This window comes from Scyliorhinus canicula, chromosome 13 (assembly GCF_902713615.1).
Source record: "Scyliorhinus canicula chromosome 13, sScyCan1.1, whole genome shotgun sequence".
NCBI classification, from domain to species: domain Eukaryota; kingdom Metazoa; phylum Chordata; class Chondrichthyes; order Carcharhiniformes; family Scyliorhinidae; genus Scyliorhinus; species Scyliorhinus canicula.
Window position 1 is genome coordinate 69,880,644 of NC_052158.1, and position 26,695 is coordinate 69,907,338.

The 26,695-nt window shown below is 47.8% G+C and overlaps 1 protein-coding gene across 2 annotated transcripts in view; it reads right to left on the minus strand.

Moving 5' to 3' along the window:
• Window positions 1-6,095: 6,095 nt before the first annotated feature.
• LOC119976787 (S-arrestin-like) overlaps window positions 6,096-26,695 on the minus strand; it is a 73,166-nt gene continuing 52,566 nt past the window's right edge. For both annotated transcript variants that reach the window (XM_038817571.1, XM_038817570.1), the window contains 5 exons: window positions 24,398-24,475; window positions 21,037-21,060; window positions 19,117-19,163; window positions 9,488-9,497; window positions 6,096-7,180 (listed from right to left, as the gene is read on the minus strand). In XM_038817571.1, the coding sequence (XP_038673499.1) occupies window positions 7,105-7,180; window positions 9,488-9,497; window positions 19,117-19,163; window positions 21,037-21,060; window positions 24,398-24,475 (235 nt within the window). In that variant the 3' untranslated portion in view covers window positions 6,096-7,104. The remainder of the gene's footprint in view (window positions 7,181-9,487; window positions 9,498-19,116; window positions 19,164-21,036; window positions 21,061-24,397; window positions 24,476-26,695) is intronic.

Here is a 26,695-nt window from a genome sequence, read left to right on the forward strand (position 1 = left end):
AATACCTCCAATTCACCTCTATTATTTCTTGCAGCGATCTTCGCCGCTTCTCCCTCTCAGGCCTCTCTCTGTGGGCTTTAAATTAATTGACTTTCCCCCGAACCATTGCCTTCAAAGCCTCCCAAAATAATACCACCAAAACCTCCCCCTTTTGCCACCTTAACGCAGAACTCCTTGGCCAGGATTCTCCGCTGGTGGGATGCTCCGTTTTGCCGGCGCCAGGATGTTTCCTGACGGTGTGGGGCTGCCCCACAATGGGAAAGCCCATTGACCAGCCGGCGTAACGGAGAATCCAGCTGGTGGGCTGAGGCATAAATGTGGCGCAGCAGGGCGGAGAATCCAGCTCCTTATCCACCAACAGTGCCAAATCCAACCTCCCCCCCGGCCTCTGCGCCCACGATCCCCATGTATTCCACTCCCGACAAAACTGCTTTACCCACCATGCGAGTCAACGTGGGAATACACCCAATGAACATGCGATAAGGAGTACTCCCTCTCTCCCTGGGTGCCTAAACCTCCATGGGTCCACTATCCTCATCTGATCCATGAACGGCCCTGTGGTGAATCACAATCTAGTAATTCACACTGTGTTATATTGTATGTGTTGTGTTATTGTAAGCTCAGTATACGAGCAGTTGCACGGCTCTGCCCATAGGGGGAGATGAGGAGTTTGTATTGGGCTCCACCGTTGGCTCCGCCCAGGGTTCCGCCCATGGCTCCTCCCACTAACCGGAAGTATAAAGCTTTGCAGTCGTGAGCCTACCTGCCAGTTCATCTCGTCGCAGGCAGGCTCTGTTGTAAGACTATTAAAACCACTGTTCACTTCCAACCACGTGTCTTGTGAATTGATGGTCACATCAGGCCCTAAATCACTCATCATTCCCGACCTTCCCCTTGACTTGGAACCTGACCTGTCCATCCTTGGCTCCATTACACAATTAAAATCCCTGCCCATAATCAATTGATGAGAGTCCAGGTCCGGAATCGCTCCTAACAGCTTCCCCACAAACTCAACAGCTTGCCAACTGGGTGCATACACATTCACCAGCAACGCCTTTGCCCCTGCTAACACCCCACTCCCTATCACAAACCAACTCCCCCGGGTCCCGTACCACCCTCGCCACCTCGCCACAGTTTTCTTGCTAAACAAGATCGCGACTCCCCCATCAACTTCGAGTCAAAGTCCGAGTGGAAAGTTTGCCCCACCCACCCGTTCCTCTGATCCTTCACCCGCAAATGTGTCTCTTGCAGAAAAATCACCTCTGCCCTTAAACCTTACAGGTGTGCAGACATCCAGGACTGTTTGACTGGCCCATTCAACCCACAGGCTTCACAAATCGTTCCAGAAGCTTCTGCCTCCCCCTTTCCTCCAGATCCGCCATCATCACTCAACCCGACCAGTATCCAGCCCACCTTCTCCTCCCTAAACTGGGCCCTCCCAAGATGGCCGCTCCCACCAAACTCCATCAGCCATACCAACCATGTCGCACCCCCTCCCCCATGCCCTCCCTCCCGCTCCTCCGCCAACGTCACAAATTTCTTCACGACATAACTCATGCCTCATGGCGCTTGTTCCTTCAACTCCCTCCGGAAGACCCACAATACGTCGATTTTGGCACCAAGGTTGATTCTCTTGATCTTCCAGACTCACCCGCAACATCTTGCAAATGGTCACCAGGATCACCATCTCCATTTCCAGCGATACAATTTGGTCGCTCTTGTCAGACACTATCTTCCCCACCTCTTGGAGGCCCCTTGTGCCTCCAGTGCTTCTCAATTCGATCCAAGGTCCCATGAAGAGTTACAACTGCCCCCTCAATCTCCTTTGACCAGTCCTTCTGCATCTCCTTCCTTTGCTGTCAAAATCTCTCCTTGATTAGGTCTATTGGCAGCTTCACCATCGATGACCGCCATTTTCTCAGATTGTGCTGCGCCACGACTCCCTCCAAGTCTTGGGCCAGGGCTCTCGCCGTCTTTAACCGGGTCTGATATCCTTCTGGGAGCGTACTAATCACCTTCCCCTGTCCTCACAACTTTCCACCCAAATTCCCCGATCGGGTAAAAAAAATCCAAAACCAACGCCTCCAGGCAGGAGCCACCTTGTGTGCGACCGATCACACCATGGCTGCCACCGTAACTCTCAGCCTTGAACATACTTAAAGACCCAACCTATACAGCCCTCTGTGGTAAAGAACTCCACAGGGTAGAGGGAGTACTAAATGCCAACCCGTCCCGTCCCATGGAATGGCAAGGTGGTCACCAGCTCCCCCGAGTTCCACTTCTCCGATGAGGCCGCGTCTCACAGGCAGCAAACAGGGCGGCACGGCTGTGCATGTGCTGCCGACAAGTGAGCCGGGGCCCTCTGGCCCCTGAGCCCCCAGAGGATGCCCGCCAGGGATACCAAGGGCCACAGGACATGGTAAGCAGCTGGTTGCCTCCAGCTCAGATGTGCATCCTGGGGAAACACCTAGACGTAGCAGTAGAGTGAGGAAGGCAAAGCACATTGACGATCACTGAGGGCACTGGGGGAGGGGGAGGGGGCGCGGGGGTAGGTAGGGGGTGGGTGGGTGGCATGTGGGAGGAGGGGGGTGGCACCATTTGGAGAGTGGGGAATTCTTCACTACAATAAACATCCTTGTTTGCACCCAGTATGGGGCCTCTGTCAGTTTCTTCCGCAATGCAGGCCAACTTCCGAACCCTTGGCCCATCTCTCCAGGCATCTCCCCCCTCCTCGGACACACTGAGTGCAGGTGATGGGTGTGAGCACACAGGCAGGGGTCAGACTATGGCTTAGATTGAGGAGCACTGGCGCTCAGCTCTTGGCAGGTTATCATCACCCACCTTCTCTCAACTGTGACCCGCTAATGGCGCTGATGGTTCAAGCATCCTTGGAGTGATGTGACACAGACCGTGAAAGGGTGGGAAATAGGGATGGAAGGTGGGTAAAATAGCAATGACGGCCCAGGCCACATCCTAAGTGAATCAGGCGAGTATGAGGGCCTCCCTGGTCCTCTGGGCTTGTCGGACCCTTGCCACTGACGCCTGTCCTGCATCCCCCGACTAGTCCTCCGGTTCCTCCATGGGCTCATCCTCCAGACCCTGTGGGTCAGGCGCCACCTCATCATCCATATCCCATTCCCTTCCTCCTCATCCTCCTCCTCCTGGGAAGTGGCCACAAGTTCCTCATCACCAATCTCCAGCTCGTTTCCCCGCTGCTGTGCGAGGTTGTGGTCACAGCAGGTGACCCTCCTGGGGGTGTACTGGAGTGCCCACCAGAGTGGGCGAGGCATTGAAACCGCATCTTGAGGAGTCAGATGCACCGCTCAATAACAGCCCGGTTGGTCACATGGGCCTTGTTGTACCGGGTCTCCGCTTCGGTCTCTGGCCTCTGTACTGGTGCCATTAGCCAGGTCCTCAGCAGCTACTCCTTATCTCCCAAGAGCCAGCCGCCCATCCTGGGGTGCTCCTCAAAGAGGCCGGGGATAACTGACTGACCCAGGATGTAGCTGTTGTGGACACCCCCCCGGCAAATATGAACACAGATGTAAGATCTTCATGCGGCGGTCACACATGAGCAGTATGCTCAGGGAGTGGAACCCCTTCCTGTTGATGTAGGGCACCCAGATGGCCTGGCGAGCGCAGGGCAACATGCGTGCCACCTATCACCCTCTGAACCGAGAGCATTCCGGCGATGGAGGAGAAACCGACTGACCGGGCCACTTGCTGGGCTTGGTCCATGTCAAAGTTGATGTAGTTTTCCACCTGGGCAAACAGGGCATCCGTGGCCTGAGGGATGCCCCTATAGGCTGTGGCCTGCGAGATGCTACACACGTCCCCACTGGAGCCTGGAATGACCCCAAGGCGTAAACGTTCAGAGCTGCGGTGACCTTGACGGCCACCAGAAACAGGAGCCCTCCTTCTCCACATGGAGCCAAGTCTGCAATGTCATTGCACCATCTGCTTGTTGAGGCAGAGCCTCCTGCAGCATGTGCTTTCCATCACCTGTTCAAAGGACCAGCGATGCCAATACACCCGGTGCCGTGGCGGTACTCCCCTTCTGGGTCCCTCCCTGGCTTGATGGGCGACAAGGTTCTCAGGGAATGGGGAGGGGTCCGGCACATGGTCTGCCGCCTCAAGCATCTGCTGATGCTGTCACCGTCTCAAGTGTCTGGCCACCCGGCCTAGCAGCAGCACCACTACGGCAAGTCCTGGGTCCAAAATCCCTGCAATATGTGCAAGGCATTGAGAGAGGGTGTTACACTGACAATCAGCGGGGGGTCCCACCTCGGGACCCTCCATTCCCCCATTGATCCGCCCCCCCCCCCCATCTGGAAAGCCATGCCCATGCACGGCTGCAGCAGAACCCCCTAACCTTACCCCAGACCCTGAAACCCCGCTCATAACGTTATCGGGTGCTGGTCCCCTCCTTGTGGCCCTCACCCACCCTCCGGCAATGCCCATTAGCCCGGAGCTGTGATCCATCTCTTACTGTGTGTGTGGTGTTGCCTCCCACAGTGTCCAGGCATCACGGTCTGATTGGGGTGCTAGGTAATGACTCCCACATGCTACATGGCCCACATGCTACATGGCACGCCTACCCACAGGGAGCCACTTGGGTTGTATGAAATGCTCACTTAACCACGATTGCCAATTCCCTATTGGGGAGCTGGTGGTGGCGCAGTGGTATTATCACTGGACTAGTTAACCAGAGTAATGCTCTGGGGACCCAGATTCAAATCCCGCTACTGCAGATGGTGAAAGTTTAATTCAATAAAAGTCTAACGATGACCATGAAACCATTGTCAATTGTCATAAAAACCCACCTGGTTCACTAATGCTCTCTAGAATCATAGAATTTACAGTGCAGAAGGAGGCCATTCAGCCCATCGAGTCTGCACCGGCTCTTGGAAAGAGCACCCTACCCAAGGTCAACAACTCCACCCTATCCCCATAACCCAGTAACCCCACCCAACACTAAGGGACTCTAAGGGCAATTTATCATGGCCAATCCACCTAACCTGCACATCTTTGGACTGTGGGAGGAAACCGAAGCACCCGGAGGAAACCCACGCACACACGGGGAGGATGTGCAGACTCCGCACAGACAGTGACCCAAGCCGGAATCGAACCTGGGACCCTGGAGCTGTGAAGCGATTGTGCTATCCACAATGCTACCGTGGACACTGTTAACCGGTCTGGCTTTCATGTGACTCCAGACCCACAGCAATGTGGTTTACTCTTATCTGCCCCCCCCACCCCAAGGTCAGAGTTGGGGCAATAACAGCCCGTGATGCCCATGTCTCATGAATGAATGAAACAAAAACATAGCCTCAACTGTACGACCAGAGGCCTCGGCCGTCAGTGGGGGTTAAGGGTGGTCAGTTGGGCAGACAGGCAGGGACAAGGAATGTCCCAGGAAAGGGTACACACGATCCAGGGGTTGGCATGGTGGTGCCACATGCGGTTGCCCTCCCTCCCCCCCTCCCATGATGGTCTACCCCTGTGGAGGGTCCCACCCCGCATCGTGCACTGGGCTGGCAAGCCCAGTGCCCCCAAGGCTCTTTTCCCGAGAGCAAAGGTGGCTACTCACCTCCTGGTCTCCCCACAGAAGCCTTCCTGCCAGGTTCACGTTTTTAAAAAGGAGTACTGATCGGTGCCAGCATGTTCACATGCTGGGGAGGCCGCTGAATGATGGGAGGCCGCTGGATAAGAGGTGGCTCCCATTAATTGTATGGAAATAGGACATAAGTGGTGATAATTGGTTTCTCGCCACGTTACGGCGAGAGCCAGATTTCGCCTACGGGAGCGGGCTGGCTACATCGCAAACTGTTTGACGCATGGTGCATTTCTCGTTTTCGGCCTCTCCCGCTATTCACCGGCTTAGTTTTGTTTGAGCGAGCCGCAACAAAGCCGGAAAATCGCGGCCTATTACTTGTACAGTGCTGTACTCCTGGTTACCTAGAGTTGGTACGATATAGTCTTGCAGATTTGAAATACTGAAATGTGAAGTGCTTTGAACCATGAATATTGCATTTTATATCGAAAGACTGAAATGGTTCCAAGTACACTGCAACTCAGGAAAGAAAGAGACAAGGGATTGGAATGCATTTTTATTTCAAACTAATTGCTGCAAATAAGCAAGAACACCACAAGCAGACTATCGAGCTGCTCCCTCCCTCCTGCCAGAAGGATCAGTGTGTGTGTCCCGTGTGTCTGTGACTCTGTATGTATTTCTGTGCCTGTGCTTAGCATCTTGAGGATTGATTGGAGAAATAGTAACCAGGCCTCCTGAAGAGGGAGCCACACATTCGGTACAATCATTGTTTCAGAAGTAGGGGCAGAGTGGAAGCTGATGGCCTTATGATAATTTTGTGTGGGAACAAGTTAGAGGGTGGAATCTGAACAATATTTGATGGGTCCATGTAGTTTATATACAGAATAACACACCCCTCGGGACTGAGCAACATGGAATCCAATTGAGGGTGTCTGATTCTTTTTCTTACTGAGAACTGTGAATGCTCAACTTGAACCTGCGGGAACAATGCTCAGATAATTCCCTGTATCTCTAGGTGAGCTTAATCCTTCCTAGTTTTAGAATGCACATATCATAGGCTTGCATGAGCGCTTTTACTCCATTTTGAATCATTCCCTTTCTCTGTGGTGGATTTCAGAGATGACAATTAACCTCTGCGTACCTTTTCATTGCTATCTGCCATCATTTACTCTGAACGATTGTCACATAATCTATGCAAATTTTTCAAGTGATAATTCAGTTACTATCATCTTCCATTCAAGGTAATGACCCAATTTGAAAAGATTTGATTAATCTTTGTGTAAAGTGTTACTCTTTCCATAATATCTGAACATTGCTCTGAAAACTGTAAACAACCCACAGCCAAAAGAGCTTCCTAAAGTACTTCCTTCCAGTGATCTACCTAGCCCACGTTCCGAACAGGGTCAAGAATTTTTCCTGACTCCTTCCTGGGTAAGGTGAGGAAACCACAAGTCCTATTCCACTAAACGATTAATCGCTTCACAGCCATGTTTAATTGAGCTACAAACAAACAAGTGATGTCTGCATGGCTGGACAGGGCACGGCTGTGGTCATTCATCATCTTCTGCATCCACTGGCGAAACGTCTGCATCATCCTCAACAACAAAGTCGTCTTCTTCCGGTTTTCTGAAGATAAAGCCAGTGGAGTTTCCAATTAGAAAAGTCATGTTCACAACTTCCTTGCATTGGACTACTCAATGGGACATACTGCACAAATCAATTCAACAACAAATTCAAACACATGCAGATTAAAGCACCCCCATTGAAGGCTAAATCTATGACAAATGAAGGATAACCTCAACCAGAAAGAATCTTTTGATTCACCCAAGGAACTGCCCTCCGAAAGCTAGTGGTTCGAAACAAACCTGTGGGAGTTTAACCTGGTGTTGTAAGACTTCATCCTGTGCTCACCCCAGTCCAATGCCGGGATCTTCACATCAATCTTTTGAATGGCTGCTGAAGCTTGACAGAAACTCCTGGTTAAATGTGTAGAGAGAGCTTTTCCCACCAGTGAAGGGTATCAGGTATCAGTGGACATAACCTGAAAACTAGGAGCCAGATCTTTGAGCAGGGAAGTGGGGGAAATCCTTTTCATACAAAGGCCCAATTAAAAATTTAGGATCTGAGATTGAGAGATTTTTGCTCGACATGTATACAAAAGCGCCAAGGTGGATAGAGTTCTCATAGAATCGTAGAATTTACAATGCAGAAGGAGGCTATTCGGCCCATCGAATCTGTACCAGACCTTGGAAAGAGCACCCTACCTAAGCCCGCACGTCTACCCTATCCCCGTAACCCAGTAACCCCACCCAACCTTTTTGGGCACTAAGGGCAATTTAGCATGGCCAGTCCACCTAACCTGTACATCTTTGGACTGTGAGAGGAAACCGGAGCACCCGGAGGAAACCCACGCAGACACGTGGAGAATATGCAGACTCCACACAGACGCTGACCCAAGCCAGGAATCGAACCTGGGACCCTGGAGCTGTGAAGCAACTGAGCTAACCACTGTGTTATCGTGCCCCCCCTACTACTGTGCTACCTTGCCCCCCTATGGTGCAGATCAGACATGATCTCATTGGATGACACAGAACAGGGGCTGAATGGCATCTCTCATTGAAGTTATAACAGCGAATGAAAATTCCCAGCATACACCCCAAAAAGAAATCTAAATCAAGGCTCACCATCAATAAAATGTTAATCCCAATGAATATTAAGCATTAAAAGAAAAATCTGGTGGTTACATCTAACACGGACATGTGAATTATTAATGTATTGACATGAATTTGCAATGTGGGGGCAGCACGGTGGCGCAGTGGTTAGCACTGCAGTCTCACGACGCCGAGGTCCTGGGTTCGATCCCAGCTCTGCGTCATTGTCCGTGTGGAGCTTGAACATTCTCTCCGTGTTTGCGTGGGTTTCACCCCCACAACCCAAAAAGATGTGCAAGGGTAGGTGGATTGGTCACGCTAAATTGCCCCTTAATTGGGAAAAATTAATTGGGTACTCTAAATACATTTTTAAAAAATGAATTTCCAATGTGGGCTATTATGAGGTGAAATTTAAATATCAATGAAATTCAAAATGGTGAAAAGCAAATTTTAACCAATAAAGAATAACCCTAGGCTATTAAAGATTAAATTCAATTCATTGAAGACTATATCAAATAGAATGAACACCTAATTACACCTAATTTGGGGCAGCACGGTAGCATGGTGGTTAGCATAAATGCTTCACAGCTCCAGGGTCCCAGGTTCAGTTCCCGGCTGGGTCACTGTCTGTGCGGAGTCTGCACGTCCTCCCCGTGTGTGCGTGGGTTTCCTCCGGGTGCTCCGGTTTCCTCCCACAGTCCAAAGATGTGCGGGTTAGGTAGATTGGCCATGCTAAATTGCCCGTAGTGTCCTAAAAAGTAAGGTTAAGGTGGGTGGGGTTGTTGGGTTACGGGTATAGGGTGGATACGTGGGTTTGAGTAGGGTGATCATTGCTCGGCACAACATCGAGGGCCGAAGGGCCTGTTCTGTGCTGTACTGTTCTATGTTCTATGTACACTGGTTGCAGACTAAAGGCCATTCTTTGGAGGCGCATTTCTATTAATTGATGACTAACTATTCCTGATTGCAGTTGAACGCTATTTCATGAAGGCCAATCCACTGACAGGCAAATTTGTCTTCCCATTGTAAACTATAATCAGGTTATTGTATTGCATTCTAGAATGGCAGCTGACCAGCACTTTGTAAAAGAAGGGATCATATAATACAATAATTAACTCATTCCTAGGGAACTTGAGTTTCACACAATGCCCACTTGTCCATATATTGCATCAAGGCCAAAAACAACATCTTTAAGTCAGTTTTTAATATGGTCATTTTGGGGTTCCTCCATCTACTAACAGAGAACAAAGAACAACTATATTTTTTAAGAAAAACTTCTTACTTGGTCATTTCTATCAAGAGAATACCATGGTGAGAGAATCAGACAGATAAAAAAAGAGAAATAGGAAAATACAGAATTAGTGTGAATCCAATAATAATACGCACATATGCAGAGGAACAGAGACACATGCATGGTCACAGACGCATGGAACACACATACTGAAATACAGACACAGAGAGATGTGTATAGACACCCACATACAACTCACAGAAAAATGGGACAGAATTTTATGTTCCTGGATAGCAGGTTTGTAGGGGGGAAATGGGAGGGGGGGCTGTTGAGTGTAAAATTCCTCGGATGGTCTTCCTGCTGGGTTCCTTCCCATTCTGACCTCTCTGCAAATTAAAGCTGCTAGAAACTGGCCTTACCCCATTTGAAGCCCTTAAATGTTCAATCATGAACTATTTAAGGGTTGTTTCATGTGCAGCCTCAATATTCAAGCTGCGGGTAGGAGTCCTGGGAAATGGGTGGGGATGCCCGAATATAAACTGGGTTCAGGCCGAGGGCAGGAAGTGGGGAGGGGGAGATAGGCGTGCCTCGATCAGCATAACCCTTTTCACATCAACCCCCGCCCCCCCAAGGTCACCGCAGTTCCTCCCTCCACCCCTGCCTCCTTCACCAACATCTCAATCTCCCTCTATCCATCCCGACAGGCCTCGCCTACCCTCTCTGTTCTAAGATCCCCAAAACATAATCTAGTACTGGACTCCTGGGGCTGGGAATACAAGCAGTTCCCACAGCCTAAAGCCCTTTCCATTGCAGCTTCTGGCACTGCAGCGGCTGGCCAAACCTCCTGAGTGAGAGGCAGAAGTCCTTCCTTTAGACAATTAATGCTGATTGGAGCATTAAATGGCCACGGGGCCAGAAGTACCTGCCGGGATATGTTCCCTGCCAATTCTTCGCCTGGTGAGAATGCAAACCACACCATCCTAAACATGTTGGCCATGGGCACACATATTCAGAGGCTCACAAAGGCGTTCACGGATACACATACATATAGGGACACACAGGGTCATAGGCACACTAAGATACATGCAGAAACACAGGGGAATACCACATTCAGGGACATTGACACATACATATAGAGACATAAACAGAGCTACATAAATAAAGGCATACAAATATACAGACACACAGGCACATAGTGGGACATGCACATGTACAGAGAAGTAAAAAAAATATTTTATTAAAGATATTTTATAGATACCAAACACGACCTCAACTTCAACACAGCCCCAAAAACGACTCATACATAGTACATTTATCATGTTAATAACAAAAAATAAAAGCAACATCTCTCATCCCCTAGCCCCACAACTATACCATTCTCCCCCACTCCCCAATATGGTAGCTAATTCTTTAAAGTATGAGATAAATGACCACCACCTCAGGTAGAACCCTTCCACCGATTACCTACTGGAGGTAGGTGACCTTCTGCAGGTAGAAAAACTCGATAAGGACACCCAAACAGGCCGAGGCACTAGGCCGAATGGCAGCTCTCCATCCCAGCAGAACTTCAGTGAGACAAAGGCAAGAGCACCTGCCTTCACCCCGGTCTGCAGCCTTGGCGGGTGTGACTAGTGGGCCCACGAGACCACTACTCACACCTTTCATCCACTCATCCTACCCCTGTGTGCCATGTTGAACTGAATCAGGCTGAACCGTGTACAGTATGAGGTGGAGTTTGCCCTACAAAGGGCCTCATTCCACACATGCTCATTCCAACTCCTCCTCCCATATTGCCCTCACCCGATCCAGTGGCGCAGATTCCATTGAAATGATCTGCCCATAAATATTTGAGATGCACCCCCCCTCTAGACCTCGCCAACAATAAGATGTCCCCCAGCAAGGAGGGTTATGGTGGAAAGGGAAAAACCTGAAGAAACACATCGCGCAGTTGAAAGTATTGGAACAGGTTCACCCCTGATAGTTAAAATTTCTCTGAAAATCCCTCCCAACTGGTGAACCGCTCCTCCATAAATAGGTACCTAAAGCTCCCCAGGACCTTGTCCTTCCATTACCTTAAATTTCACATGCAAACCCAACAACGCAAACAAATGGTTAACTCAAATAGGGGCCAGCAACGGCATGACACTCAGCTGGTAGTGTTGCCTGAACTGCCTTCAAATCTTAAAAGAAGAAATCTCCACCGGTTTTGAGTTTTCCTTCGCTGGGGAAAATGGGAACAGTGCCGAAACCAGAGCCCGTAAACCCGATCCCCCTACAGAAAATTACCACCGTCCTCCTCCATATGGTACCTGACCCCCCCAACCATCCCAGCATCTTCCCAACATTGGCCGCCCAATAATAAAGGAGAAAATTGGGTAACGCCAAGCTCCCCGACTGCTGTTCACCCTGCAGATTCTTGGTGACTTACCGCCCAAATAAAATAATTCACTGGCTTGTTCACACTAACAAAGAACGATTGAACAAGGAAAACAGGGAGGCATTTAAACAGAAATAAGAACCTTGTTAGGATATTCATCTTAATCATCTGGTCTCTACCTGCCAGGGATTGTGGTAGGCTATCCTACAGCTGCAAATCGGACCTTGCCCTACTCAGCAGACTTGTATAGTTTAACTTATGAAGCTTAGGCCAATCACGAGCCATTCGGACACCCAAATACTGGAAACTACCTCTGTCAAAGCGAAAAGGCAATTCCCTCAGATTGGCTCTCCGCTCTGGGTGGGGTGAAGCAGAAAATATTCACTCTTCCCCAGGTTTAACTTACAGCCCCAAAAAAGAGCCAAAGTCCCTCAGTAGCTTCATAATCTTATTGATTGGGTCCGTTTCATAAAAAAGCAGGTCATCAGCATATAGCGACAGTATGCTCCCTCGCGCCCCCCCCCCCCCCCCCCAAGGACATCCTCCCCCCCCTCCCCACGAGGACTTACCCCTCCCCCCCCAGGACTTATCCCCCTCCCCCTAAAGACCTGAGTGCTATAGCAAATAGTTCTATCGCCAGGGCGAACAGGAGCAGTGACAATGGGCACCCCCGTCTTGTACCCCTACTCAGTGAAAAATGCCCTGAGCTCAATGCATTGTGCGTATACTAGCCATGGGAGGCCTATACAATAGCTGTGTCCATGAGATAATCTTCTGCCTAAATCCAAATCCCCCCAGCACCTCAAAGAGTAGTCCCACTCCACCCTGCTGAATGCTTTCTCCACATGCTATATATATATATAAATAATCACCTCTGGCTCAGGGGCTGGCAAAGAGAAGAGGAACACATTCAGAAGCCTCCCTATATTAGCCGACAGTTGCCGCCCCTTCACAAAGCCTATCTGGTCCTCTGCAATTACACCGTGGACACATGACTCCAGGCACGGTGCCAGCACCTCAGCCAATAACTTGGCGTCCACATTCAGCAACAAGATGGGCCTATAAGAACCACATGTTTTGTTATGCTCTTGACGTAGCATAAGCTGCTTCCTTGATGTGCACTCTGACAAAGGAAGGTTCAGACTTGGAGATAGCTTTAACACATTTATTAAACTGTTAACAATTCTCCTACTTGGATTCGACTCTCCTGTTAATCCTGCTATAACTACTCAGACTAACCAGTCTGCTACAATCCACGTGGTGGGTGTGATGTGTTTCAAACCAACCCTGTGTACTCACTGAGTGTCTCCACTGGAAAGAGGAAGATCATATGTGCTGTGTTCTTATATATAGGTTGGTGTAATGCCCTCCTGTGGTGGTGTCACCTCTGTGTGTATCGTGAATGCCCATTGGTTGTGTCCTATCTTACTGGCCTATTGGTTGACTGTCTGTGTGTCATGTCTCTGGTGCTCCCTCTAGTGTCTAGCTAGTCTACATGTATTTGTAATTGCAGAGGACCAGATACATCAACCCCTTGTGTATTTACAGTGATGCATATCACTACACCACATTCCTTATCTTTTTTCAAAATGAGGGAGATGGAGACCTGCAAAAGTATATCAGGCAGGGAACCCCGAGCTAAAGAGTCATTAAACATATCGACTAACAGTGGCAGCAGATGGACCGCAAACTTCTCATAAAACTCAAGGAGATACCCATCCAGGCCAGGAGCCATACCCGTTTGCATCAGCCCAATTGCTCTCCTAAGGGGGCCTCCAACTCCTCCTTACTCTCACTCACCAGTATCAGGAACGGCAACACTCCCAGGAACTCTGCCATGTCCGACCCACTTCCCGGAGGATCTGACCTACAACGATTTCTATAGAAAGCTTCAAAGGCTGCAGGGACTTCACTCGGGGCAGTCACCATGCTGCTTCCCAAATCCCTAATCTGAACGATCTCCCGGGAAGCCACAAGCTGCCTCAGCTGGTAGGCCAATAGATGGCCTGCCTTCTCCCCGTGTTCATAAACTACACCCGTTGAATGTCGCAGCTGACTCACCGCCTTCCCTGCGGATGCACGGTCAAACCGCACTTGCAACTGATTCCTTGTTGCCAGAAATTCTGGAGTAGAGTCCTCCAAATAACAACAATTCAGTTCCAAAATTGCCCCCACCAGCATCAGTCCTGCCTAGGTGTGCTTGATAAGAAATTACCTCTTCTCTTAACTTTGGGTTGTGTGCCTCCCAAAGCGTGGAGGGAGAGACCGACCCATTCTTGTTAAACCTAACATACTCTCCCATGGTCACAGACATGGACACACAGAACCGCTTCTATACCAATAGCGCCACATCTAAGCGACCGTTAGATGGAACCGTCTCCAGCACCAGCACCAGGTCCATAAAATGTGGAGCATGGTCAGAGATTATTATCGTGAATATTCGGCCCTTTTAAACCCCGAAAGTAGGGACTTAGCCACTAGAAAGAAGAATATCCTCAAATACACCTCACACACACGAGAAAAGAATGAAAACTCTTTGTCACGTGAGTGCAGAAATCTCTATGGGTCTGCTCAAACTGCAGCACCTTCACCACCCCAAGAGAGTCCGAGACTTCAGACTAACCGATCTATTTTAGGTTCCAGCACATAGTTGAAGTCCCCTCCCAAAATCAGCTGATGTGTATCCAGGTCAGGGATAGATCAGGAATAGAGGCCTTCAGACTCCTAATTGATGTTGCATCGTCCCAGTTGGGGGCATATACATTTGCCATTACGACCAAAGTGCCTGCCAGAGACCCCCCCCCCCCCCGACCCCCACATACCTACCATTAGGGTCCATTACAATCCTGGTCATCGACAGGGGCACCCGCTTATTAACCAAAATTGCTGCACCTCGGACCCTTCCATCGAAGCCCGAGGGAAACACATGTCCCACCCACCCCTTGGTCTGATCTCTCACCTGCAAGTGGGTCACCTGCAAAAACACCACAACAGTGTTCAAGTTGCTTAGATGAGCAAACACTCTCAAACTCTTCACTGGGCCATCTAAACCCCTTAACGTTATGGGGCTGGTTTAGCTTACTGGGCTAAATCGCTGGCTTTTAAAGCAGACCAAGCAGGCCAGCAGCACGGTTCGATTCCTGTACCAGCCTCCCCGGACAGGTGCCGGAATGTGGCGACTAGGGGCTTTTCACAGTAATTTCATTGAAGCCTACTCGTGACAATAAACGGTTTTCATTTCATTTTCATTCCAGGTGGCCAACCGAATTGGGGGTCTCCCCCGGTCCCTCCTGTGGTGAATGTGTAACCACTATAATTCACACTGTACATTACTGTGTCTCCGTGGACTCCATCTGTGAGCCGTTGCGCGGCTCTGCCCACAGGGGGAGATGAGGAGCATGTACAGGGCTCCGCACTCGGCTCCACCCCCTTCAGGAAGTATAAGTGCTGCAGTCCTGAGAGTCCGCCTTCAGTTCAGTATAATCGCAGGCAGGCTCAGTTGTAAGCCGATTAAAGCCACAGTTTACTCCAACTTGTGTCTCTGGTTGAATTGATGGGCGCATCAATTTAATCGGCTTAAAGAACGCTACTGGCCTGCCTGCCTGGTTCAGAGTGGCAGCGAGAGCGACCTCTGAGGTGACAGACTCATCAATTGCACCTCCACCTCGCAAACCCCCCCGCCCCCCCCGCCCCCCCCCCCCCCCCCCCGATTCCCCTGATCTCCCTTGCCCCCTACCCCCTTCCCCTGCTCCCTCCCCACCTCTCCTACTCAAAGTGTCAGTCATTTCCACCATCAGGGACAACTAAATCAATCTTCAACAGGTACCAGCAAAAGGCCCAACCTCACCTCCAGAGAAAGACAAAGAAAATCCTGTCTCTACCATCAGTCAACTAACACCTCCCCTTCCCCCACCCCCTTCCTCCGACCAACCCACCCCCCATCCTATCCAAATCCACAAACTAAAACCAAACTCACGGCTGCAGCCCCCTCCCTACCCCAGACACTAAGCTTGTCAAACCTGGTCAAACTTGTTCAAATGCTGCAGCTCCTCCCCCATCTCACTCCAGAGACACCAGCATCCGCCATCCTCCAAAGCATCTGTGATAAATATTCAGTGGGATTCGGGCCCTGCACCCCCTCTGGCAGCTCCACGGCTCTGACGTTCTGCCTCCTTGATCTATTTTCAAGATCGTTGACCTTAGCCTTCAACCTCTTGTTGTCATCGGTCACCACCGCCATCCCGGTTTCTGCTCACCTTCCCTCGTCAGCACCTTTTCCACACCCTCCAGCCCCTGGCCTTGCACAATCACCTCTTCGACGGTTTTATCAACCTCCACCCAGATAGGACCCAGTGGTTCCTCAATCGACTTACGCAATTCCTCTGACACCAACTTTTACTGCTTATCGAAATGCGTAGTAAACTCCTTAGCCAGCACGTCCCGAGAGCATGCCCACCGTAGTCAGGGCGGCTGATACCTGCAGCTCTGCGGTCGCATTTTCCCGACAGAGGAACTATGCGAGGCCTCTGAGTCTGCCGAAGAACTGTTCACTTCGGGTTTCTTGGATCATTCCCCCTTCCCCTTTGGCCTGGGTTCGAGCGGGGACTCTGTAGTACCAATCCAGAATGTTTCCTGCCAAACTCTCAGGCAACAAGGCCTAAACAGATGCAGAGCTTGGTCGGAGCTACCTAATGTGCGTTCACCTTCTCGCATGCCGCCAACAGAAGTCACATACACAGAGACTTAGATACAAACACATGCACACATAGAGATTTACACACAAGGGCATGTGTAGACTTACACAGACAAATGCATGTACTGCTCCACCACTATCTCTCTCTTTCTCACACATGCACCCACTACTATTTGACTATAAAATATAATTTCTTTTAAGGAAAGAAAAATTCCATTAAGCCCAATGGCTCTGCCCTTTTTTCATAAATCAGATTTATCCGCTCTTCTTATCCCTCGGTTCCACCTACTCATCCTCTCTCCATGTCCTTCAACCTCTCCAGAAATGGATCTGGTTACTTCTCCACTCATTGACACTGCCCATTTCATTTTTCTTCTATATTATTCCACAACACAGCTTTTCACATGTGTTACCAGCAGATCTAACAGAACTTTCCTCATCCTCAACAGAACTGACTAAAGTAATGCAGATAAATAGTTTACTATGTTGGAGGGATAAAATCCCAGGGAACATGAAAGGAGGTTTGGAGTAAGAAGGGAGATCGGGGGACCTTTTCAGTCAATGAATAACCACCTGATGACTTAAATTGCCAGGAGGAACATTGATGTGGGCAGTATAAATGAAATTGAGTCAGTGTACATATGGTTCTTAGAACATAAAGCCTTGTGTTAGACACTCCAGTACCTTAACCCAGAATGGGATTCAGGCAGAAGTGGGCCTAAAGTGGCATCAAGTTAAAACTCCCTCAAGTTAAAATAGCAGCTGGGGCCCAACAATGTTAGCAGAGCTCGGTCTGTATATTTAATATGCAGGTGATGTGCTGATCATTTCAGAAGGGAGTACCTTCAACATCTGCTCAGGAGATAAGGAAAAAATTGAAGACATTCAGATGTCTACCGGACAGTTTTCAGTGCCCAATCACTGGGTTCCGCCCAAGTGCCAAGGTTAAAATTATCCCCCTTCCTAAAGATAATGCTGAGATCTAGTTCTACAGGCACTGAGTGTCACCTAGTGTTTTATCCAATGTGACATATCTGAGTCTAACAGTAAATGGTGCCATGTTATTTGAGTGCAGTATTTGAGCCTGAACCTGCCCTCAATACAGTTTAGGACAGTGATCGAGACTTTTAAGCCCTGGCTGATATATTTCTCCATCTTCAATCCAGGGAGACGAATTGTAGGCATCCCGTGATCATCCCATCTACAGTCAACCAGCTCAGCACAAACCTTCCCATTCTGTGTGACTCAATGTGACACCAGGGCAGAACGTTTGACGATGAGTCACTGGGGTGCACAAAGTTGTTCATTAATATTGTATAATAATCTAACCTTCTAGTGAAGGTCCAGCGGGTTTACTCAGCACTTCCACCTGCTCCCAGTGGGGAAAGCTGTGGTTGCAGGTAACTAGAGATTCTACCTCAATCTCATGACACCCATTCCCAAATCACTTCCAGCATGCAGTCTCCTCTGCAATGTTTGAGGCTCTACTATACATGTGTCTTAAATATTAGTAATAACATTGATTTAATTATTAAGGTTCCATTTGTTTTATTTAAGCATATTTTAGTTGATTGTTTGACACCTATCAGATAACACTGGGGAAATTCAGTACCACTCCTATTGGTCCAATAAAATATTACAATGACAAATAATCCCCATGGATCGCTCATTTAGCCATCTGCTCCCCATTTAATCCCAAAGGATCATAGAATTTGCAGTGCAGAAGGAGGCCATTCAGCCCATCGAGTCTGCACTGGCCATTGGAAGGAGCACCATACTTAAGCCCACGCTGCCATCCCATCCCCATAACCCAACCTAACCTTTTGGACACTAAGGGGCAATTTAGCATCACCAATCCACCTAACCTGCACATCTTTGGACTGAGAAAACCGGAGAACCCGGAGGAAACCCACACAGACACGGAAAGAAAGTGCAAACTCCACACAGTCACCCGAGGCCGGAATTGAACCTGGGACACTTGAACTGTGAGGCAGCAGTGCTAACCACTGTGCCACCGTGCCGCCCAAGGATTCCAAGGTAGGGCAGCATGGTGGTGCAGTGGTTAGCACGGTTGCCTCACAACACCGAGGACCCAGGTTTGAGCCCGGCCCCAGGTACCTGTCCGTGTGGAGTTTACACATTCCCCACCGTGTCTGCGTGGGTCTCACCTCCACAAGCCAAAAAAAAGATGTGCAGCGTTGGGTACTCTAAAAATGTTTTAAAAATGATTCCAAGGTAGATTTATGAGCATTCTTCTCACTGTGCTTATAAATGCCAAAGGTTTGGAGAAGGTGGGGTTACCACAAAAGCTCAGGCTGTGATTTTCACCAGGGGCCTCTACAACTTTAAATCAAGAAAGCAGGTGGCTGAGAATGACCATCTCTACCTTTTCTCTCTCAGATTTTGAGGCTTTAGTATGTTGTCCTTCAGTATTAGTCAGGAGGCCTTGTGGGTCTCCAGTTCCACTTCCTGTCTCCGCCCCTATACCCCGTGCAAGACCCTGTCACATAGGCAGCTCTGAGTTGGGCTAATGCTTAGCCTATCTAGAAAACTAGAGGATGGCTATCAGGGGCGAGATTCCATAATGTCTTATTGACAGTGGATACTCACCAGGACTAGGATGCATGAGCAGGAAAGGTACTTCCACTGTGACATCGCTGCAGAAGGAAAAGGGATCAGGAAATGAGGCTTTAAAACATCAATACTGTAATCACACTGGGTTACACATTAGTGATTTCAACCAACCAGATGTATTAGAGTGCAAATATTCCCAATCCACTGAAGGAATTCACAAACTTGCATTTATATCGAGTCTTTAATCACCTCCAAAAAAAACCTATGCACCAATTAAGTATTTTCAAAATGTACATTCACCATTTCAATGTAAAAAAAGCTGTGGGATCGAGAAAGATTCTCCAAACAGCAATGGAATAAATGACTAGATAGTCTGCACTTAGTGCTGTTGAACAAGAGGACATCAAATTAATTCTTCTTTAATTAGTGTCATGCGACCTGTTATGTTTACTTGAACGTTTAACTATTTATCCTAAAGAATGATCAGCTGACAATGCAGCATTTCCTCACGACTGCACTGCTGTCAGTCGAGATGGGCTCGAGAGGGCAATTTTCAATTTCTATGCCTGGACAATCATTTGGAAGAACGTGAATGGCCACCTGTTATAGAACCAAATCAATGGGATGGAAATCAAGCAGATTCTACAATGGGTGGATGACGCACTTCGTCAGGTGACCACCCCCAGTTAGAGTAGGAATTAGGTCATGAGTCCAGAATGGAGCTTGAACTCAACCATCTGAAGATTAAAATAGGGCAAGCTACCAACAGTACTTGCCTACCACGGGGTTCCATAATGACAAAGGCATTCTGTATTTTGGCACCCCAACACAAGACATGGCAACATGGTAAGTGATGCATTATTCCAGTGACACTCAGCACAAAAAGTGCTTAGGCTTGACCATACCATCTGATAGTGACGTGGGTACAGTGAGATAGAGAGAGCAACAGATATGGGAAACTTTGTCTATGTTTATATATCATACATGTTGTTCATCAAAGCCTCTTGCTCAACAATGTGCTCTGAGCTCTTAAGCTTCTACAAACACTGCTTGTACGGTTACATGTAAACACCACCACAATCCCAGTGGGCCTTAGGTTGCACACCCCTTTGAGAGCTGACTGGTGGTGATTTAACCTGAGGATCACCGCACCTCAGGCCAGAGGCAAAGTTGAGAAGGTAGGGCCTTCATGAATAACCTCAGCCGGTACGGGAATTGAACCCGCACTGTTGGCCTCGCTCCACATCGCTAACAAGCTAGCCAGCCAATTGAGCTAATCCCACTCCTGCAACTGTTAGACACATTGACTGAGAGTAGATAGCTTCAGTTAAGATGTTTTCACTGGCTCAAAGAAAAATAGCTAAATGCCCTTCTATTGTGCTGTGATCCCTATGATTCCTAGTCTGTGGTTCCAAGCCTGTATTTCATGATTATTAAAACAAATCATTCAAAAACAATTTGTTGGATCAGTCAAGAAATATTTAGGAAGGTTAAGTTGAATTCATGTTTCATGTCATTTTCTATTTAGTTTTTTTATTCATTCATGTGATGTGGACATCACTATCTGGGCCAGCATTTATTGTTCATCCCTAACTGTCCTTGAATTTCAGCGGGCATTTAAGATAAACCATGCATTGTGTTTGATCTGGAGTCACATGTAGGCCAGATCAGGTAAGCATGGCAGATTTCCTTCCCCAAAGACTATTAGTGAACCAGATGGGTTTTACAACAACCGACAATGGTTTCATAGTCACTATTAGACTCTTAATTCCAGATTTTTATTGAATTCAATTTCCATCATCTGCTATGGTGGGATTTGAACCTGATTCCCCAGATCATTACCCTGGACCTCTGGATTACTAGCCCAGTGATAACACCACAATGCTATCACCTTCCTCAAAGACCTTTAATTAATTTAAGAATAACTACTGATAAATTCACACAACATTACTTCACCTGGCTGTTAGATCACCCAACATGCTGCAAGAAAGGAACAATAGCAAAGTTAGTATTTTGCAAAAGTGACTACCATATCTGAATTCATTACAATCAGTTCTTAACTATTTCAGACGGGAGGTCGGAAGAATGTGGAGAACAGATTAATCGTGGATACAGTGGAGAGTGGATAGTGTCAAGAGGGTCCCGGGAGTGTTTTGATGGAAGAAGCAATTGAGAGTTAGATGTACTAGAGCAGTGATGCATTTACTAAACTGTGATGGATTCAGATGCATCACTCTTCTTTACCTGTGTCACAATCTCATCGATTAGAGGAATTGAAACAATTTTCATGAAGGCAAAATGTTCAATTAATGAAATAGGATTTGATTCAATTTGATTCCTCGGCTAAGGAAAAAGGAAGGGAACAGATGCACCCTTGTGGAAGATGGCACCATCAGAACAAATGTAACAGAGACTGAGAAATTGGGAGGATAGAATGGAGTCCTTTCAGGAAGCAGGATGTGAGGAGGCATAGTGGAAGTCTATGGGAGTCAGTGGGCTTGTTATGAATATTGATGTGAGAGACATTCTAAGCACTAAGTGCATTTCAATCACTCAATCATGGGATTTCACTGCACTTACCTCTCTTTGATGTGGTCAATGTTTACAAGCATTGAGGTTTCACCACTTAGGCCACTGAACCATGAAGGGAGATGAATTAATAAAACCACGATGGTTTGTAGAAGCTGTCAATCACAGACCGCTACTAGAAAGCTATGAATGACTTGCAGCAAATGGATGGGTGGGAACCAGATGCAGGACACATTTGCTCTTCTTCCAGGAATGGACCCATGGGGGAACATGATCAGGGAATCCCAGGACGGAGAATCCCGCCCTATGTCTCCAGGTTTGCAATCCAACAAAGGAAGCTGATGAGACCAGTTAGCCACAAATGTGTTAAACCACCATCAACCTCCTTTGTAGGTCAGTAGCCTTGTAACGTTGAGGTGGACATTGACTGCTAAGCATGTGACTAAAACGCTTCTGATATGAAGACCCTGGGCGGGATTCTCTTAATCCACACCAGGTCGGAGAATCGCCTGGCTGGGTGCGAGTCACGCGACGCCGGTCTGTCAATTCTCCAGTGACCGGAGAATCGGCGCCATTAGCGGCGGAATGGTTGGCGTGGTGCCGGTCGGGGGCCGCTCTACAGGCCCCCCCAGGCGATTCTCTGCCCTGGATGGGCCAAGTGGCCACCCAAAAAAGCTCGAGTCCCGCCGGCGTCGTTCACATCTGGTCTTACCCAGCGGGACCTCGGCGTCCATCCTGTCGGGAGCGGCCTGGTTGGGGGAGGTGGGGGGGGAGGGGAGTCCAACACCGATGGGGCCTCCACCGTGGTCTAGGCCGCGATCGGGGCCTACCGATCGGTGGGCCAGCCTCTCACGGTAGGCGCCTCTTTTGCTCCACGCCGGCCCCTGTAGTCCTATGCCATGTTGTGTCGGGGCCAGCACGGAGAAGGGAGTTACCGCGCATGCGCACATTAGCACCGATCGCAGTGCACATGCGGTGCGCATTCGCACCGGTCAAAGTGTGCATGCGCAGACCCAGGCCACCCATTCGACGGCGGTATCAGCAGCTGGAGCAGCGTGGGTCACTCCAATGCCGTGCTGGCCTCCTGTAGGGCAGAGGATCACTACACATAGTGGTCCGATGACGCCGTCGTTAAACTCCCCAGTTTTTACGACGGCGTCAACACTTTGCCTTCAGATGGGAGAATTCCGCCCCCTATACTATCCCAACGATGCAGAAGAGGCTTGGGCAGACTTCACAGAAAGGCTGTGCCATTTTTTCCTTTAAAGAATAATTAGTCATCAGCCAGTTGAAAACCAGACTCAATTGCAAATCATCAAGCAACCACAGTACTTAATCTGCTCCAGTTTCAAAGTTCACCCGAGAACCAGCCTTCTAGTTATTCAATTACAAGAAATCTCATAATCTGCTGGGAATCTTTCACTTCATAACACCTTCACTTCAACTTTAAATCATGAAATCTATTCAATAAACAGAGACCTGCAATGTGGGAGACAAGGAATCATAAATCAGAGACTGAAATAAATGTAAACTGTAAAATTGCACTATCTTTGACTGCATTGCTGAAAAGGAGACATGCCGTCAAAGAATTACACTGACAACCACGCATTGCATATTTTTCAACTAAACAACAGCTTGGGGTACAGCATTCCCTGGTTCACTCCTCATGGAAATGCCTTGGTCAATCAAAGTTGACCTGCCTGGTTTGAACTCCAACAAATGCTTGGCAGTTAACTGTTCTCTAGTGCATTTTTCATGGTAATGCCTCTGCCAATTAGAGTCTCACGTCAACTACTCAGTGCCCTCTTCTCATGCAGCAGAAATGGTTGTTCCTTTAAAATTTTTGCAAATCTGACCTGATTAGTGCACAAAAAGCTGTGACCACATGTCACTATTGTCAGCAATATTCACATTCTGTCTCATAAAGCAAGTATCTTTTTAAAAATAAGTTTAGAGGATCCAGTTCTTTTGTTTTTTTTAATTAAGGGGCAATTTAGCGTGGCTAATGCATCTAGCCTGTACATATCTTCGGGTTGTGGGGTGAGACCCATGCAGACATGGGGAGAATGTGCAAACTCCACATAGACAGTGACCCGCGGAGCGGGATCAAACCTAGGTCCTCAGTGCGTGAGGCAACAGTGCTAACCACTTGTCATACTGTCATCCTCAAAGCAACTATTTTTAGTTATATTCAATTTTTGCGGGATCAAACTTAGGTCCTCAGTGCGTGAGGCAACAGTGCTAACCATTTGTCATACTGTCATCCTCAAAGCAACTATCTTTAGTTATATTCAATTTTTGTGTGTGATCCTGCGTTAATTCTGGCTAAGTATGTGCAAATAAATATTGTCTTTATTTTAAACTCACAAGAACTTGCTGCTGAATTATTTAATTGGACTACACTTTAAGCGTAAGGAAAGACGCATCTCTTTTCATTCAGATTGATTATGGATAGGAAGAGATCAAGTAACTTATATCTGTAACGGTTACCACTAAGTCAAATCTGGCACCTTAGAAAGCAGTAACTACAACTCACTTAGATTCACATCGACACTCAAATGTTTTATTCAGGAAAGGGTTCAGACACTGCCTGTGTGGGTGGGTTTGAATATTTCTGATATCTTAGTGGATATGAACATAATAAAGACAACCTTTTATCAAACAAAATAAAAGCCTGAACATAGGACCAGATAGAGTTATAACAATAAGCTTCCCTCTGGAACTTTGAGTGTAAAATGTCCTGGGAATTTCATGGGTATTTAAAGAAGTATTGATACACATCACTCACCCAGGAACCAACAGGCTGGTTCTCACGACATAGGACACCAACATTCCCTGAACATCCCGGTCAGCTCCTTCCTTTAAACTGAAGCAGAAAAGTGACAGGTTACACTGTTGTTAAGGCACTGCTTTAATCCCAGGTCTTCAAACCTCCACATCGTGCTCAATTCTTCCCTTCTTGCTACAATCTTTTCACACCCAAGCTCCAAACGCTACTCCATAATCTTTGTGATATTCCTTCTAGTTTTCCCCTGGTACCTACCCTGCCCTATGAACCTTGATCCTCCACCTGATGGCCTACATGCTGAACCTGGACCCTTCGCCAGCTGCCCTTCCCTCGCTACACTAGATGCCTTGTGAAGAGCAAATTGGTTCTCTACCAGGTGTTGTGCACCATGGGCCTTGTCCCTTCACCTTGTGCCCAATTCTCTCCACCTGGCGCCATGTCAAACAGATGCAGAACTGGTGTTCTGTACTGTGGGCCTGGGTCCGAGATTTCAAAAAGAACATTAGACCCAGTCATGAGCTGAAAAAGTGGATGCTTTGCATGGATTGATTATCTGTACGTTGCACCACCCAAAAACTAATTTTGAACTCAAATAAATCAAAATGTTTTAGTTATAAATATTCCAGAAACATGAATTTAAATATCTGTAGCAAATCTTTTATCGTCACTCCACAGAAATTCTGTTCTAAAGTGTCCAGAGTGGTGAATTGGACCCATTGTTGGTGTTCCCTGTCTGAAAGCCAGGGTTGTTGTCATTGTGTCAGTAGTCAGGCCATATCCTGTGTCACTACATCATGATCTTGGGCATTAAAGTTGCCCACTTTAGAAATGGTGTCTAACTCACCCAATAAGAACTCAAATTAGATTTCTCATACCACATGGTTTTAGCACAAATGTGAAAATGCAGAGTGGGGTGGGGGGTGGAGAATGAATCACCCTGGCCGTTCACCTCTGGGATTTGCTTTCAAACTTACTGTAGAACTAATACAAATGGGGTTTGATTCGATAACCCCTGAAAAGGCCACAGGGTTCATGGTGCACAATTAACTAATGCCTATTGAGTGCAATGTATGCAGCCTATCAAGTCTGTGCTTCTTGCAGATGATCATGGTTGCTGCAGCTGACTGTCATTCCCTGCACTGTCCATCAGCTGCATAGTGCAGACGGCCCAGTATCTTGAATGTCTGGCAAGACTCAAAACCAGTCTGCATGTCTTGAAAGGGAGATGATTGTGATTGCACATGGCTGAAGATCATTCTGAATAGCATGCTGTGCAAGAATAACAGCTAACCTCTCAGCATTTACCCTCTCAAACCCCCACAGAATTTTATGTTTCGATAAAGATCACCACCTCCCATTCTTCTAAACTCCAATGAGTATAGGACCAACCTGCCCAAACTTTCCTCACAACACAACCCTTTGTGCAAAGGAATCAACCTGGTGAATTCCCTCTGAACTGCTTACAATGAAAGAATATCCCTCCAGAACCACAATTGTAATGTGAGCGTGGTCTCATCAATGCCTTGTGCAGTTGTACAAGACCTTTCTACCTTACTCTATCCCCCTTGTGATAAATGCCAACATTCCATTTGCCTTCCTAACCTGCTGTACCTGCAGGATAGGGTTTTATGATTCAGGTACAAAGATACTGAATGGGTAAAAATTGAAAAAGAGGCATTGGATAGGTTGTGCTTAAAATTGATAAGTCACCAGGGTTGGATGTCATGCATCCAAGGATACCAAGCGAAATAGGTGTAGAAATTGCCAAGGCAATAGACATAAACTTCCAACCCTCCTGAAATACAAGGGTGGTGCCAGAGGACAGGAGAGTTACAAATGTTACATTTGAGGTGTGTAAGAATAAACCCAGCAACTACTGGCCAGTCAGTTAACCTCAGTGATGGGGGAACTTTTCAAAGCTAATATGGGAAAAAAAATTACCAGTCATATGGACAAATCTGAGTTAATTAAGGAATGGCAGTATGAACTTTTAAGGGCAAATTCTGTTTAACCTACTTGAGTTTTTTGATTTGATTTGACTTGATTTATTGTCACATGCACAGGAACGTACACAGTACGATGAGGTAACAGAGAGGGTAGATGAGGGTCCTACAGTTGATGTGGTGTACGTGGGCTTCCAATGGCTTTTGAGAGGGTGCTACATAACAAACTTGTCAGCACAATTGTGTAGTATAAAGGGTTACTGTTGAATAGCTAAATATTTTGGCCGGAATTCACCGCCATTGGGATTTTCTTTTCCTGCTGGCAGCGCACCCCTGCCCACAGGTTTCCCGGTGG